Genomic DNA, 16,061 nt, shown 5'->3' on the forward strand with positions numbered 1-16,061 from the left:
GGAAAAATAGAAACAATACAAATGAACATGAATTGGACAACTGGACCACCTAACTGAGGCTTTTAATGCAAGTTCTGTTCAAGTAAAACAGTCAAAGGAAAAGGCTTTTTACTAAGGTATTTCATTCTCCAGGAAATAGTGTTAACTATAGGTCCTACAAAATCTATTCCAGGTCGGTCTTCACTCTTCCCTTTTGAAGATGGCTTCCTAGATGACAGCCATGGTGATCAGTCATTGTCCTCGGGTCTCAGCTCTCCGACGCGCTGTCAAAACGGGGAAAGAGTGGAACGCTATTCTAGAAAGGTGTTTGTTGGAGGTCTTCCTCCTGACATTGATGAAGGTACAGTGAATCACTTGCATTGCTGAAATGTGGGAATTGGCTTTCAGATAATTTCTATTAAAAAGGTCAGATTTTCATGGAAGCAGATGGATTTTCCCAGGTGTGTCTCTTATAGTGCTTGTGGTGTTATTTAGAACAAACACACTCTACCCCCTGCAACACCCGAGAATTTACTTGGTGTTCTTGTGAACTGCAGATCAGAAGAGATGGAGGCAGAAGTGACTGCATAGCAGGTCTTCTGATCTGCATGTCTTCCCACGACTGTCAAGTGGGAAAGCTGAAAAAGGGAACTTAGTGGGTACTGTCTCTCCTCTATAGTCTTTCCCTATTCTTGGATGTGGTTGACTTTAAGGACTTTCTTAATGCAGTCCTTACCAAAATACCATGGGCTTTAAATAAACAGCTCTTATACCCAGCATGTATGCAGGGTTCAGATGATAAATACAGGGTAATGACATGGTTACAAAGTAATAACCTGCTTAGCGAGGATGGTCAGAGTTTTGCTCAATCATTATCTGCTCTACTTGTGTGTGCCTCCACAAACCCTTACTCTCAAACTAAAATCATGAAAGTTTTTGCTAATTTTTTGTGTTTTTCATAGCTGGAATATAGCTATAGGAATCCACCACTGTCTAGCTTCACTGGGAATACACAGGGAATTTGAGGATGCCTTATAATGAAAAGAGGGAGATCTCTAATCTACTAATCTGAAGCCTAAACCATGTACAGTGTTAATGAAGAAATAGTATGAGTTGCCAAATATCTCAAATGCAGTTCCCATGTCACACCAAGAATTGCAGGGCTGTACAGGGTCTGGTGGGTAATCTGGATTTGCAGCTGTAAGAAGCAGCAGCCCAGCAGGGACAACTGATGTGAGCATTGCTGGGTCATTCAGAATCAAAATACATGCCCAGTCTGTCCTGTGAGGAAGTAACATGGTGACCTGCAGCTGTCACTCTCCTTCCTGAGAGGTCTCCTTCAGTAACCCTTTCTCCTTCAGCTCTTCAGGTGTACAACATGTGTGTTCTGTCTCCAGAAAAATCTGGCATGCAATTCATGGGATCGGAGAAAGTGGACACATCTCTGTGTCAGCAGTCCAGAAACTGGAAAACCTCACTGCCTGTTCTCCTGATGGCTTGTTACTCTGATCTACCTAACATCACATTAGACACAATTTTAAACTAATTTTTCTTTAAAGTACACGTGAAAATGTATTGAGAAAATAAGATTTTTTTCAAAACCAAATTTAAATACTTTTTTCTGAAGGAATTATATGTAAAACAAAACTGTCCTATAGGATAGCTCGTGATATATGTTACATGGTGGTTCCAAATTGATGCTTAAAATGTGAAGAAAAAGCTCGGTAATTCAAGGCAGATTTCCCGAGGGGCCTGAGGAAGGTGAAATGCCCACAGTGGCGTGACCTGCTGCAGCCTCTTTCTAGGGCAGGCTGCAAGGAGCAGCCGTGCTGACATGGAGCTCCTCCGTCAGTCCCATGTGGCTGCCTCTGACCCTGCTTTGTGGCTATAATTAGAAATAGACCGCAGCTGAAGCATATTCACTTCTGATAGATCATGTTTGCATTTAATCCTGCTGCAGATTTCCACTAGTGGAATGTAAAATCACTTTTTTAAGCAGCCATATAAAGCACAGAGATGAAAGAATATTTAGGCATCCTCTATGGACACTTTTGCAGTTTTCACTGTTGTTTTGTTGGTTTGGTTTTTTTTTTAAGAAGATTTTTTAACACTGCCGTTGTCAGTTTTTATATTCTCTCTAAGGTGCCTCATTTTTTTTTTTTTTTTCTAGATGAGATCACCGCCAGCTTTCGTAGGTTTGGACCTCTTGTGGTGGATTGGCCTCACAAAGCTGAAAGCAAGTCATATTTTCCACCTAAAGGTAATTTGTTTAGAATACACTTAAGGCTGTTCTGGTAAAAGGAAATTACATCTGCCATGTGGCAATCCACTACAAAGCAAAGTTTTGACTCTTTATGGTGAATTTTCTATCTTTCATCAAAGATATTTTCAGCCATTGTCACGATTGAAAAAAAGTTCACAATTTGGTTATTGAAATGTGCTCCTCTGTGTGTATTTCTTCAGCACGCCTTGAAACCTTGAATTATGACTTAATTTGTACCAGCAGTAGGTGGATGCAAGTTGCAAAAATGTCCTAGTTGATTCTGTTGTGGTTTGCACATTGCAAAACGCATGGGAGTAAGAGCTGGGAGTCACCTGGATTGGGTCACTGGGTTGGGTGCCCAGTGTTTTGCAGGAAGCAGCTCCAGCAGGTGCTGTGACCCAGGAGCTGTGATCCTGCTTGGAGGCACGAGCTCCATGCCAGGGCTGCCCGGGCACAGGGCGTGGGCCAGAGTGTGTGCAGGTGGGGCAACCTCTTATCAGTCAGCACAACGTCAGGCAGACCTGTTTGGGGTGAGAAAGAACAGTTTATGGAAATCTGTTGGGGAGGGTTACTTGGCTAAATCAAACCGCCCTTACTGTGCCCAGGTCTCTCTGATTTTGTACAAAACATTCTCCTCTCTCCCACGTGTGCCTCTTGCATGTAGTTCCCGAGCTCACTCGTGATCTGAAACAGTAGCAGGAAGTTGTACACAAAATTTCTGGTCTATATGCAAAGATTTTAATTTCTCGTTGACCCTGGAAACTCTTAATTGCTCATTAAGGCCACTGATTATTTTGGCAGAACAACGGGCTGTTCAGTCAGTGAACTAGCTAATCCTGCAATATTTTGATAGATATATTTTGACTATAAAAACACACAAAAGCCAACTTAATTTATTTGGAAGCTTAATTGCTGGAGGTGAGATAACACTGTGACAAATACTTGACCCGTGAGCAGTATTTGGGACACTTAAAATCAGAAGAGAAACCGTACATGCTTCCTCTTTCCTGTTCCATTCTCACCACTCAGCCTTGCTGTCAGCAGTTATGCAACATCTGTTCTTGAATTTAAAAACAAATCGAAAAGCCCCAAAAACAACAAAAAACCACCCCAAACCTCAACCCCCCTGCAATATTAAGGACAGTTGGTAAAATATATGCTTTTCCCTTTTTATGTTATTTTAAAAGATCTCTGGGGTCTTTCTGGCTAGTGAATTCTAATTGTACCTTCGCCTAAAAGTTTTTTTTTAAAAGAGTAGAAAAGCCATTATCCTTATTATGCCCTTATTATCTCCTAGTATTCTCTACTTGTTTTCCCTTTTTATATTTTTTGTCTTATTAATTCAATAAGAAACTATTTGTTGAATTAACGTGGGGCATCCAGTTTTGGTTTTGTTCTGTATCTGACTGTGGGCTAGTTATGCCTTGACAAACTTGTAAAATGTTTTTGAGTAAGATCTATTTTAGCAGAAGACAAGGGAATGCAGCCTCACTTCTATTTTTGTCATGATTCTAATATAGGAAACAGCTTTCAAAGCCCCTGCCAGTTGCCCTGAACGTCTGTCTGAAAGTGCTAAACAACAGTCAATCCCAACTGTTCCAGATTTATTTATATCTGACTTCTTAGTTATCAGTCAGGGCTGCAGCATCAGACATCCATGTCTGACATTCACTTACAGTCATGGTGAGCTCCTTAGGTCGAATGTACTTGATTGACTGTGATCCTGTACAGACAGCACCTACACCGAAGACAGAATATTATTTCCAGGAGACAAAGGGTAAAGTTTGAACGTCTTCTAATTTTTTCACAACTTTCTGGTTTTTTGTTTTTTGGGTTTTTTTGGTTTTTTTTAATAAAGAGTACTTACTTTTCAAAGTTATTACAGAATAATTTTCAGAAGCACCACAATGAAATTTCTCCAATGCTGGTTTTGATTAGAAATTTTAGACCTAAAATTTAAGTTGGTGGGCTTTGGTTTTGGTTTGTTTGTTTATTTTACTTCTTTATTTAAATCTGCTGGACATTTCCTTAAAAACCACAAAAAGAGATATTTGAAATTATGCTTGGTGCAAAATTCAGTGAGACTTATTCAGTTGTCAAATACTCATGAATTCAAATATTTTCTCCATTTTTCTAGATGTCTTGTCTTCCATGTTGCATTGCTAGTCTGTAAATTCTCTGACATTTTGAATATGACTCTTTCAAATGGAAAACATGTCCAGAAAAACAAAGGACAAATGAAATTATAGAGGAGAGAATGAGCTGGGATTTGTATGCTAGCAATCTTGAAAGAAAACAAGAAAAATGAATTGTTGGAATGAAATGGGGATGATGCAGAGGCTATTCAGACATGGATAAAGCCTGACCTTCAAGGCTTCTCCCACCTCCTTGAGTGTGCCCCAGAGGCAGTAAAATTGAGCCCTGCTCTTTCTGAACATATGTCATCACCTCCAGAAGGACTTCAGTGTCCTTTTGATGGATGGCCTTTTCCATTACTGCAGGGTCAGACCATGGGGCAGTGTCTGGTCTTTCAGCAAGGTTCAGGGCTTTTGTCTGTTTGCTTTGATGAGTGTTCACTGAGAGGTTTGGGGCAGACAACACGAGTAGGTGATGCCATGGGTCAGCACAGTCAGTGAAGTTTTATGCAGGAGCTGCTTCACATCATGGTTTTCTGTCTTCAGTTACATCCAGGTGATGCAACATCCCCTGCAGTCCTGAGTGAATCAATACAGATTTCCAGTATCTGCTTGTTGGTATAACTTATTGAATTTTGGAATGTTTGCTATGCTGGTGCAACACATGAATTCCCTGTAGTTGCCCTGTATTAGGAGCACTCTGTTGATATTAGGGCTAGGAAGAGAAGGCTGCAGAAACCATTAGCCATGGCTAATCTGATCAAGCATGAAAGATTAAAATGTTGCTTACAGTCTAGTGACCTCCACTAGCACCCAGCAGCCCTCCTGAGGGCTTTTTCTGGTTAGTTTAGTGAGCGAGTCAGGCCATGGATGTGCAGTCAGTTCCAGCAAGCCTTATTAGCTAATTTATTAGTTGGTGAGGTTGATGAGCTTAGCTGCAGTGGCATGTAAGCTATCACTGGGACCAGCTGGAGTCCAGAAATATTCCTGCAGCACTGAGCTTGAACAAAGTTGGTTTTCCTGGATTTGGCATCCTGAGCAGTATGGAGTCACCACAGGTCTGCTTAGACACATCACCTCAGATTTAGTGATGGGCCTGATGGACATAAATGTTTGTGTGTGAAATGATGCTGAGCTGGGATCTCCAACATGGTGAGTAACAGCAGGCTTATCCCAGTGTGGGGTCAGCAGTGACATTTTGGATCTTGGGGGTTGGCACAGCAACACAGAGGTATCTGCAACATATTCCTCAAGCACATCATTGCTAGCTGTATTATCCAGGTTTTCCTGTTTCCCAGATATTCTAGGGGCTTGTTACCCTTGCTGAAACTTGCCTGGCATCACAGAATACACTGATCACATGTTTGTGAAAGCAGTCTGGCTTTGTCAGCATTTGAATTTTGGACATTGTAACAGCAAACCCAGAATCATTCTGTAGATCAAGCACACCTTACCTGCCATTGCTTGCCAGTGAGTTCCATATTTAGGTTGCCGAGAGAACAGGGACGTTCTTGTCACTGAAAGTGAATATTGTGCACTTGGGCAAGAGAAACTGCCAACAGCTGACAATGTGTGCAAGAGGCTCCAATTTCTAGTTCTGAGCATCTGCATTGTTGCCTTAACATTTCTTTTTACTCCTCCTGTGCATTGTAAAGCTTAGCACAATGTTTTCATGTTTGTGTCATGCATGAGGTGGTTTTTAATGCTTTACCTCTGAATAAGGCTAATTCCTTCCCCTTGCCTGAGAAGTCTTTGGATTACAGATCCTTTGGCATCTGTTTGGATATGCTACTAACTGAACTGGCAAAATTATAAATGCCATGTGTTGGTCTTGGGTAAGCAGATGCCCAGTTCATAATGTGTTTACTTGGCTTTCACCCCAGAGTTTGGGAATTAAATGTGGTTTGTGGTTAAGTATCTTTTGAGTACCTATGAGACACTGAGAAATAAAGAAATATGTATTAAAGGATACTGTCTAAAGTAGTTGCATATTACCATGTCGCAGTCTATTTATCTCTGGCAAAATCCAGTTAATTCATGTTTTATTTAAATAGAAATTGATGGGGTTTTCACTTATTTGCTGGTGTGCTGAGTTAAGCAATGCTTATGCTAACTACAGTAATTTTTTTCTTTCCTTTTCTTTAATTAAACAGATGGTGCCAACTGTTTCAAAAACATTTTTTCAGTTGTTTTTTCTTCAACAGATTGCTAGCTTTAAAGCAACTTTTAAAAACCTCTTTAGTGGTTTTTCCTTTTGATAACTTCGATTTTTCTAGTAAGAACTGCACCATGTGTTTTAAAATGCCAAAAATTAGGCAAAAATTTTCACCCTTTTTTTTCCATTTAGAAACATTGATGTTTGTCTAGAGATGAGAATAAGAGTTAGAAAATGAAGCATGGCAGAGCTTGAAGATAGGATGGGTTTGGAATGGTAGGAATGCTTTGGCTCTACAGTTGATTTAGATGTGTTGTGCAGTAGCCTGATCCTTTTGTGTTTTCCCTGTTCTTCAGTTCATTATCCTGTTATCTGATAAAATAAAGCACATTTGTCCCTACTGTTCCATATGGGACAGTAGGATGAGGGAGATCTCATGAAAAACAAAACAGTGTAAGTGAAGTTGCACAAATTAACATGAAATTATTGTCATGCTTTAATTTAAAAACAACTGGTGGGACAGACAGTGTGAGCCTCTCTGATTCTCTCCAAAGTACTGTTTAGATGGGAACACTGTTGTAGTCTTTTGACTGATCTTGATTTCATGGATCAAGACCATTTCCATGGTTAATTCCATTGCCACTGCAGTGGCAGTTGTAGTTTCTGCCAGAGGAACAAGAGTGAACAGTTGCAAGGAGAAAGTATGGAGTCATAATTCCAATTTCATTAGTTATATTCACAAGAAGGTATCTGGTTTGCCTAAGTACAGCAGTCTATTCTAGAAAACTGCCTGCTTTGGCTTAACTGATCAAACATGATACCACCACAGTCCAGCATGAAATGCTGAGCCAATTTTTGTATTTAAAAAACTGAAGTCAGAGATCATCATCATATTTGTTAGACTGGAAACTGATATTCCCTATCCAGAATTACATTGCATGGCAAAGGGTGATTCTGGGACGTTTTTAGATGTTGTTTATGTATGTTCCAACACACATGTGCAGTGTCAGTTGTTCAGCCTCTGACATCTGAGGCCATGTCTGTAATTTGTAGTCCCTGTGTCTTCCCACAGCAGGGCAGCATAATCCCAAATCAGTGCAAGTCACAAAATGTGTGGTGGCAAAATGCAGTGCATACTAATGTGCTGTTCTGTGGCAGTGTGACTTTAGCTTGGTTTTGCAGAGAATTTTCTTTGAGGTTTTTGGTGACTTTTGTTCGAGCCTCCCCTTTTTAAGCTCTTAACACTGTTTAGTGTCTTGTCCTAAGTGTTTGAGGTGGTGTACTGATAATGATGATTTTTAAATGTCTGTCTTTAAAACTGTTGTGCCAGGTATCTAAAAGTATTCAAGGAGCTTGCTTCATGTAAGGTAATTTCTGTCTCTAAAACCATGTCATTTGAAACTTATTTTTCTGGGGGAAAACAAGAATCTGGTGAGGCAAAATACAAAAGTATTTTTGAGCCATCCAAGCCTCGGCAGAACAAATCTGATTCTGAAGTAGCATTGCAGGATTATTCTCTCCCAGCTTTCATATTGCTTTCAACAGATCCTACTTTCTTTCAGAATTGCTAGGTTTCTGTAAAAGAAAACACTATTTTTAGCAAGCATTTGACCCTTTTTCAATAATTTGAACATATCTAAGTACATAAAAAGCTTTCCATGTTTATCTGTAGAGGTAGCCAGACCACTTTTGTCAAATGGAAGAAGTTAAATATTTGTCCTAGTCTCATTAACCTCTCCTAAAACCCAAGAAGATTTTACTGTGAGTTGTACATCTCATCCCTCCCCAATACTATTCTTATTAAATGTCACCTTTTCTTTTGTTTTATAAATGGAAATACATGAATTGATCTGTAAGTATTATGGGCTTCAGGATAAAAGCTGTCCTTTGAATAGTGCTATTGAGGACTTAGTATTATTTTGTGCTTTATAGTAGCTTGTGCTATCTTGTTTTGCTAATAATTTATGAAGTACCAAATTATCCTTTCAAATCATTGAAATATGCTGAAGGGGTTGTTGCAGAGGCAGATTCTGTACTAGCACTGCAGCATATTTGTTGTTCTGATGGTCATCTAAAAAGTAAGTTGTTCCCTACTCCCACCCCCAATCAGTTGTAATTCTTTAATGCATTAAAAACTTGTGATCTCTTCGTGAAGTCCTACAGGTATTATATTTATAAAAGTACATATTTAGTTCCTAGGATCACTTCAGTGAATCTATCCCTAAAATAATGATATGGAAATCTAAATAATATCTAAAAATAATGATATGGTAATGATGGTAATCTAAAATTGGTGCAAGATCATTGGAATACACACATCATAAATTTAACAAACGTAATACCCCTAATTATACTTGTGTCCTCTCAAATCAGAGGTAGGAGTGGCAGTGTGAGTGTTTCAGGTGCTGGATATGCTGTGGGTGCCTCTGCCCAAGGCAGTGCATCTGCTTCTCTCTGATCCCAGAAGCTTGGAGGAGCTCAGAGCTGGTGTTTCCCTCAGCTGTCTCAGTGCTGTGCTTGGCAGGTTGTGTCTACTTGGTACCATGCAAATCCTACCTGGTTTTGGGACCTACAGTGTATCTGGTTACTGATTATACCCAGAGTGTAACCAGTAGTCAGCTGTATGCCAGTGGAGGATGGGCAGTTTCATTAACAAGGGTAAACACATAATTTTTTAGGGGATTTGGGAAGTCCAGTATTTTTATTTATTTAATATACTATTCTCATCTCCCAGGGACATGCATACTCTTACTCACCAGAAGCAGTTGTGGGTTTTCTTTGGTTTTGAGAGGAATTTATTGTTCAACATAATCCAATTCTGGAAAAAAATCCTTCTGTTATTATGGAGGGTTTTTCAGGCTGCATCTTTTTCTTATAGTCAACAAAGACAAATTTGAACAAACCAGAACCTGAAAACAATCCACATGTGAGTGAACATTCAAACCAGTGATTAGCAGCACCACGGCAGCAAATGACAAATTGTTTACTTGATTAAAAGAAGGGAAGTCAAAGCTTAGTGCTGAAGCCCTGCATTCTGCCTTTAGAAATGTTTTACAGCTCACAGGAGAGTTACAATCATAGAAAAATCAGAAAATACGTTACTAGCTTCATCTGTGCAAATGACATGGGGTGTCTTCCTTTTGATTGAAGTACTTTACTTTGAAGCTCTTGACAACAATCCAAATGTCAAGAAAAGCATATAATTTAAAGTGAGAACTATTTTTATTTTATACCCAATATCAAATTTAATTTAAAATAACTGTAATCCAGCTAGCTTGGATTTTTGGACCAGTGCTTTCTTCCTCTGAAAATTTATTTTACCTCATGCTGATACTGTGCTTGAAATAGAAGCTGAAATCAAGCAGAGCATTTATATTTCTGTAGAATTTTTCCATGTTAATGTTGGTTGGAGTAGGACTGGAAAATGAGTTTTTTTGCAAAGAAGAGTAACAGGTTTTGTTTAAACTTAGAAATGGCTCTTTCTTGAGCCATCTGCTCAGAGTAAAAGCAGCAGACCTGACTCTCTCCAGATGATGACCATGAGCTTCTCTGCCCAGAGCAGTCACCATTGTGTGTTGCCCTTGAAAATCAAAATTTTAAAAATTAAGTTCTGGATTTAGTTGGGTTTTTTAATATTTACAAGTGTCAATGCTTGTTTTATTTTTCATGCTGCTGACTCAGCAAACTTCACAAAGATAGCTTCCACTTCATCAAATATTTAGTCTTTGTCATATGAAATTCATGTGACTACTCAAATAACTACAGTAACCAAATTGTATGTTAGAGCCTTTCTTTTATGTTTTTATACCCTTTAATTCTGATTTATAGCTGCTATAGATCATGTTGCAGTCTGAAGTCTGATGTTGAAAATGGCTGTGACCTTTGAAAGAGGAGACAACACTATAAATTTCCTGTTGCAATGTTTTATACTAGTTCAGAAGTAAAATGCCAGATAAATAGAGGCTTTAGTATGACTGTAGAACATTCTTTTGGTTAAAAACCACCAAAAAATCCAAGTAATTTATTTCAGTCTTTTCTTTTTTAATATAGGTGGGAGGGAGTATTTTTACTACAGGACAAACTGAGATGGCATATGTATACTGTTCTTTTGGGGCTTTTTTACCCATAAGTAAAGTAATGATAGCTAGAAAATCCTTTCTGTTTCTTGACATGTTTTTGGAACTGAAAAGACTTTATAAATCTTCAGCTGTATGTATTTACTACAGCACTAAAGAAATGTCCTTTCTACTGACCAAATACTGGGGCACCTCTCCCATGCCCACAAATAATGCATGTCCAGAAAGCAGAGGTTCTGTAGGTGGATTGGGTTTTTTTCCTTCCACTTAAATTCAAGATGTGGAGAAAAATGCTCCATAATATATATCACAAAACTGAAGATTTCTGTTTTCTCTGCTCTTCGTGATATGGTAAAATCATTATTAGTAAGTATTAATTATTATTCAATTCTTTTGGTGATCTCATCATGTGGACTATGTAGTGCTGAGACTGGAATGATGAAGACATGCACTTTATTTTACAGAAGCTACTGAAACAGAACCTGTTTTCATTCAGCTCTTCTCTATGATCCATTCCATTGCTGACTTTTCTTGTTATGTCTCCTGTCTTCTGTTTGACATGTATGCTTCATTTTATTGCTATTAAGATTCAGGATCCAATTATTTTTCAGTGTAACTGAGGATATGGAGTTAAATCCTTTAATTAAAATCAAACAAACCCTTCCCCAGTACCTGTCTGTAATGTGGCATATGAGGAATTTCTTGCATATCGCACCAGCCAGGCTTAGTCTGGTATTCATGAAAATCATGTAAAAATGTTAATGTGCAGAAATAGAAGAGTCACTGTAAGATTCTAGACTGTTCCTATTTCTTATACACCTTTGTTTTTTAGAGAAAAGAATCAGCTGACAGGGTCAAACACTGCCATATAAAATTAGACCGAATGAAAGAAATTAATCTTTGCAGCCCTGACTAATACATAATTTCACTCTTCTGCAGTAGCTAAGTGAGATTACAGCCTTTTCTATTTTGAGGTTTCTTAAGTATTTAAAGCCTTTGAAGTTTTTGGAAAATGCAGTCATGTCACTGCAACGTTTAAAGGAAAGTCTGCAGTTTTTTAGCACCTCGGATTTTTATTTTTCAAAAATAAGTTTAATTTTTAATAGTCGTTTCATCTTTGGATTTAGAAATGTGTTTTATTCATGTTCAAAGCATCTTCTAATAAGATTACTAAGGTGACTTTGAGCAATGACCCTTGTCATCACATTAACTGATTTAGAAATTTGGTTCACACTGTTTCTAAATGTTCCTTTCCTGTGGGCTTTTAAAACAACTTTATTCTAAAAGTTCTAGTAAATACAACCATAATTCAGTTCAAAACTATATTTTAAAATCTAGTTAAAAAAAAAGAAAAAAAGCAAGTGAAATATGTATATAATGAAAAAGTTGTCTATTTAAATCTACTTCTTTGAGGCAGCCATCTCAGCCATCTAAAAATAACTCTCAAGAAATGAGACTAGAACATTAATTTTCTTTGCCATTTTAACTCCTTTTTTTTTTTTTTTACATAATATGAGGTAGATTTATATATTGAAATACTTTTATAAGAAATCTGAGGTCGATGCTAGATTTTATTTTAATCCTGAAGCTTATGAAAACATCAGAAAAGACACTGCCTAAATGGATGAAAGATGTGCTTTGAAGGTAGTTCAGCTTGTCTCAAACATAAGTGGTCCTTCCCTTTTTGCAGATGAAATCAGTGCATGTGAGTACCCAAAGGCTTTAAGGCTTTTCTGACTTGCTGTGCAGAAAGTAAAGAGGAAGTTCTTCTCTTCATTCTCTTAATTCTGCCACCCAACCTTAGTGTTATAAAGCTGAAAACACGTGACCCTTAGATTATGATTCCTCTATCTGTTTTTATAAGTGGACTGAATTTTGGGAAGTATGGATTTCAGATCAAATACATATGAAATCAATAGATGATGTGCAGGCACGTGACATGGATATTCAAATACTCTTTGACCTTATATACAACTCTTCATTACAGTATTTCACTTTGTTTGAAAAGAGCCCAGATTCTAAGAACCAGAAATAGGTTAATCCTTCCCTGTTGGCTATATAACATTTGCATGCCAAAATGCTGGCTTTGTACCAGAAGATTCAGCTCGTGGTTGATGCATTTGAACAATTTATTTACCGTTGTTCTCAAATGCAAGAACTTGAATTATTAATTACTTTGAGTATTCACAAGTTGAGCATAAAATGGTGTCCTTCAGTTATTATGATAAAATTGAGCTAATTCACAATTAACTGAAATTCTGAAAAAAACCTCTTGATTAAATTCAATCCGCATATCTCAAGTGAGAGATCTGTGCTGTTACTCCTTTAGTACCTTTCTGAAATATTCCTGTACCACTAAGTAACTAGGGACTGTCCAGACAACCTTTACTCTAGTAATGTTTGTTCAGTTTAAGTGATTAATTACAGAGTATAAAAATTCTAATATAACAAACTTCATTCCTATCTTCTCCCAAGGGTTCCAAAACACAGTGATTTCCTTTTACTCTACCAAACTGTGCCTAACCATGGAGCTGTAAAAGGAAGGTGTTACCAGATTTAGAAGAATAAAAGAAAGCCTCTTCTTTTTTAAATGTGCTCTTTTCACAAATGCTGTGAAATGCAGTCAGGCTTTTTCTGCTGAGCCATGGCAGGCATGAAGCTGGATAATCTTTAACTCTTGAGAAATATTTTGCTTTAGGTCTTTTCTCATTAACTCTACCAGCTCTAGCTTGCTAAATTGAATGATGTCCACAGGGCCAGTAAGTTTATTTTCTCTCACATAATAATACCTATAATGCACGTTCTGCCGTTGTAAAGGTACATGAATGGTTCTTTTCAGTTAATAACATTGAGGAAGGATGGGCAGAATACATGCAGAATGCACTACTAGCTCAATCTCCAGTATGACAGCCTGTAATTTGTACCAACACGCCAGTTTTTAACATAAAAGCATGAATATCAAGATCTTCTTTTATTAGAAAGGCAGAATCAGCACCTTAATATGCTTTCCATCCAGCACGTTGTTTTGAAGAAAGAGGTCACTGAAGCCTGATTACAAACTGTGCTTTCAGTAATACAGAAAGGTTCCCTTCATTAGAGAAGATAAGCCAATGTTGGTATTAATTGAAATGGAGATTTTCTTTTTCCCTTCACTGTTTAGGCAGGCAACAATGCTCTTGCCAGACTCTTAACAACTTTATTTAGTTGCAAGTGTATCTTGCATTTCAAGTGGCAACCTTGTTTCAAGTTTATGGGACACAGTGTATATGCCATATTTTTCAGTTTATTCTCAGCAAGGTTAACTGAAATTAGACCAGCTGGACTAAATTATCCTTTCATATGGAAATTGTGTCACTGTTAAGATGTCAGAATAGGACATGTACAAAGAAGCTTAGTTCTTTTACTGCTTTCCATAAAATAATGAATCTTGGAACTAAGGGTCGAGGATCTCCTAGGTTGGCTTCATAAACTAGGGAAATTATTTTTCTCCTCATCCTCCCTCTGCTGTGCCCTTTGAAAAGTTGCAGTGACTTTTTTTATGCCAAAATACATTGTTGCCTTTTCCCAGAGAATTGCAATATTTATTGGCAGCACTGCAGTGGTGTGTTGCACCAACAGCAGAGGAGGAACTGGATTGCTTCTGCTCTGCCAAGGACCCAAATATCTGTGGATAGAGAATAGTTTGCTGGGTTTTGAGGCATAAAATATCTTGTCTGGTTTACTTTGTAGAATATGAGTCAAGAGCAATCCCTTGAGCCCTCAAACCTTTAGGGTGTGTGGTCAGGTAAGAAAGGAGCACTGCCAAAGTTTGACTGCAACCTATGACCATACTGTGCTACCAAATTTCTGCCACATTTGCATTAAAATTTTGAGGTTTATCAAATCTTCTACTTCTTGGGGAAAAAATTGATATTTTTAGAAATGATATAATATTTGCAAAGCACAGATAGGAGAAGCTGCTGAAGCACACGACACTGGGGAATTTGAAGCAACTTCCAACATCTGCTAAGTTGCACCTACTGTGTAATAATTCCAATTTTGGCATGGATATTTTCTAGTTTAATTTTTTTATACTGGAACCTGAATTCAAAGTGCATCTTCTGTTATTGAGTTCCAATCAAATGAAGTGCATCCATGGAAGCACATGTTTTCCTAGATGAGCAAGCAGATGCAGCTCTAAACAGTGGCATTGGGATGAAGGGGGAAGTCTTCAGTGGTAGCAATGCCTAGAATTGCTCATGGGGAAAAGCTGCACCTTTCTAAAGTTAAGGTTTTTGCATCCCTATGTGCTTCTAGAAAATGAGTAAAAATACCTTTAACTTTGGCAGGTATCTTTCTAGACCGTATCAACTTCTATGATCCTGATATTATCTGAAGTTCTGTTCTTTTATTTTCATGTAATCTTTGTTACTCTTCAGTACCAGAAGTCTTTGAATGATTGAAATAGATGTGTAGTTACCAGGTTTTGAAGCAGTGCTGGACATCATGTCAAGGTTAGTCCAGCCTCCTCCTTTCTAGGTTAGCACAAGCCTGCTCTGTAAACAGCCTCTGTGTCTTTGGTGGATCCTTGTGGACTCTGCAGCAGGAGAATGGTTTATTCATAGAGGTCTAGAGAAGTGAGGAGCTTTTACCTCACTGAACTAGCCCCTGGTTAGAAAACTGAAACCTCACCAACTTGGACTACTCTTCTAATCTAGTAACCAGAGAAAAATAACAAGTATATCTTATATTCTATATTCTGTATTCTCACTGCTCAGAATCATTAAATAATCAAATAAACATCCTCAGATGCAGCAAATACTCTTGTCTATTCTGAAATCAGTACTGTGGGGATCTGTAATGAGGGGATATGTTCAGTGAATTTAATTTACAAACAACCTACCAACCTTAACAGTTATTTGTAATTTGTAAATCTTACCTGCCTGTCTGGCTTGTTTGTTTAAAAAATGCTCTATGAATTAATCTGTTACTTTTCTTTCTTGTGCCCTTATCCTTTCCAAGGTTACGCCTTTCTGCTGTTCCAGGAAGAAAGCTCTGTACAAGCTCTGATAGATGCCTGTCTGGAAGAAGATGGAAAACTTTACTTATGTGTGTCAAGTCCCACAATCAAGGATAAACCAGTAAGTAGCTTGTGCCATGGCGCTTATGCTGGTTGCTAACTCATTTGCTGTTACTCTTTTCAGTTAATAAATAAATAAATAAAAAATACTGAGAGTTAATTACTTGTCATTTCCTGTTTCTGACCTTGCTGTTACATTGAACTGACTTCCTGTATCAGCATAACATGGCTTTTACTTTTGCTTTTTTCTGATAAATGCCATGTTCAATTAACTTTATTTGGTAAGCTTCAGGAGTGTGCATCCTTTAACAGTGTTAACTGTAAAACAATGCAATGATAATTTTTTATCTATTTGATTTGAGAGAAAAGAAAGCCTTATGTGATGAAATGAAGA

At 37.8% G+C, this 16,061-nt stretch overlaps 1 protein-coding gene across 8 annotated transcripts in view; it reads left to right on the forward strand.

The window, feature by feature from the left end:
* Window positions 1-16,061, forward strand: part of CPEB3 (cytoplasmic polyadenylation element binding protein 3) — a 73,666-nt gene that overhangs the window by 45,112 nt on the left and 12,493 nt on the right. For all 8 annotated transcript variants that reach the window (XM_088169146.1, XM_088169142.1, XM_088169143.1 and 5 more), the window contains 3 exons: window positions 173-340; window positions 2,150-2,239; window positions 15,610-15,728. In XM_088169146.1, the coding sequence (XP_088025272.1) occupies window positions 173-340; window positions 2,150-2,239; window positions 15,610-15,728 (377 nt within the window). The remainder of the gene's footprint in view (window positions 1-172; window positions 341-2,149; window positions 2,240-15,609; window positions 15,729-16,061) is intronic.

Source organism: Sturnus vulgaris, chromosome 8 (genome assembly GCF_052056855.1).
Source record: "Sturnus vulgaris isolate bStuVul1 chromosome 8, bStuVul1.hap1, whole genome shotgun sequence".
NCBI classification, from domain to species: domain Eukaryota; kingdom Metazoa; phylum Chordata; class Aves; order Passeriformes; family Sturnidae; genus Sturnus; species Sturnus vulgaris.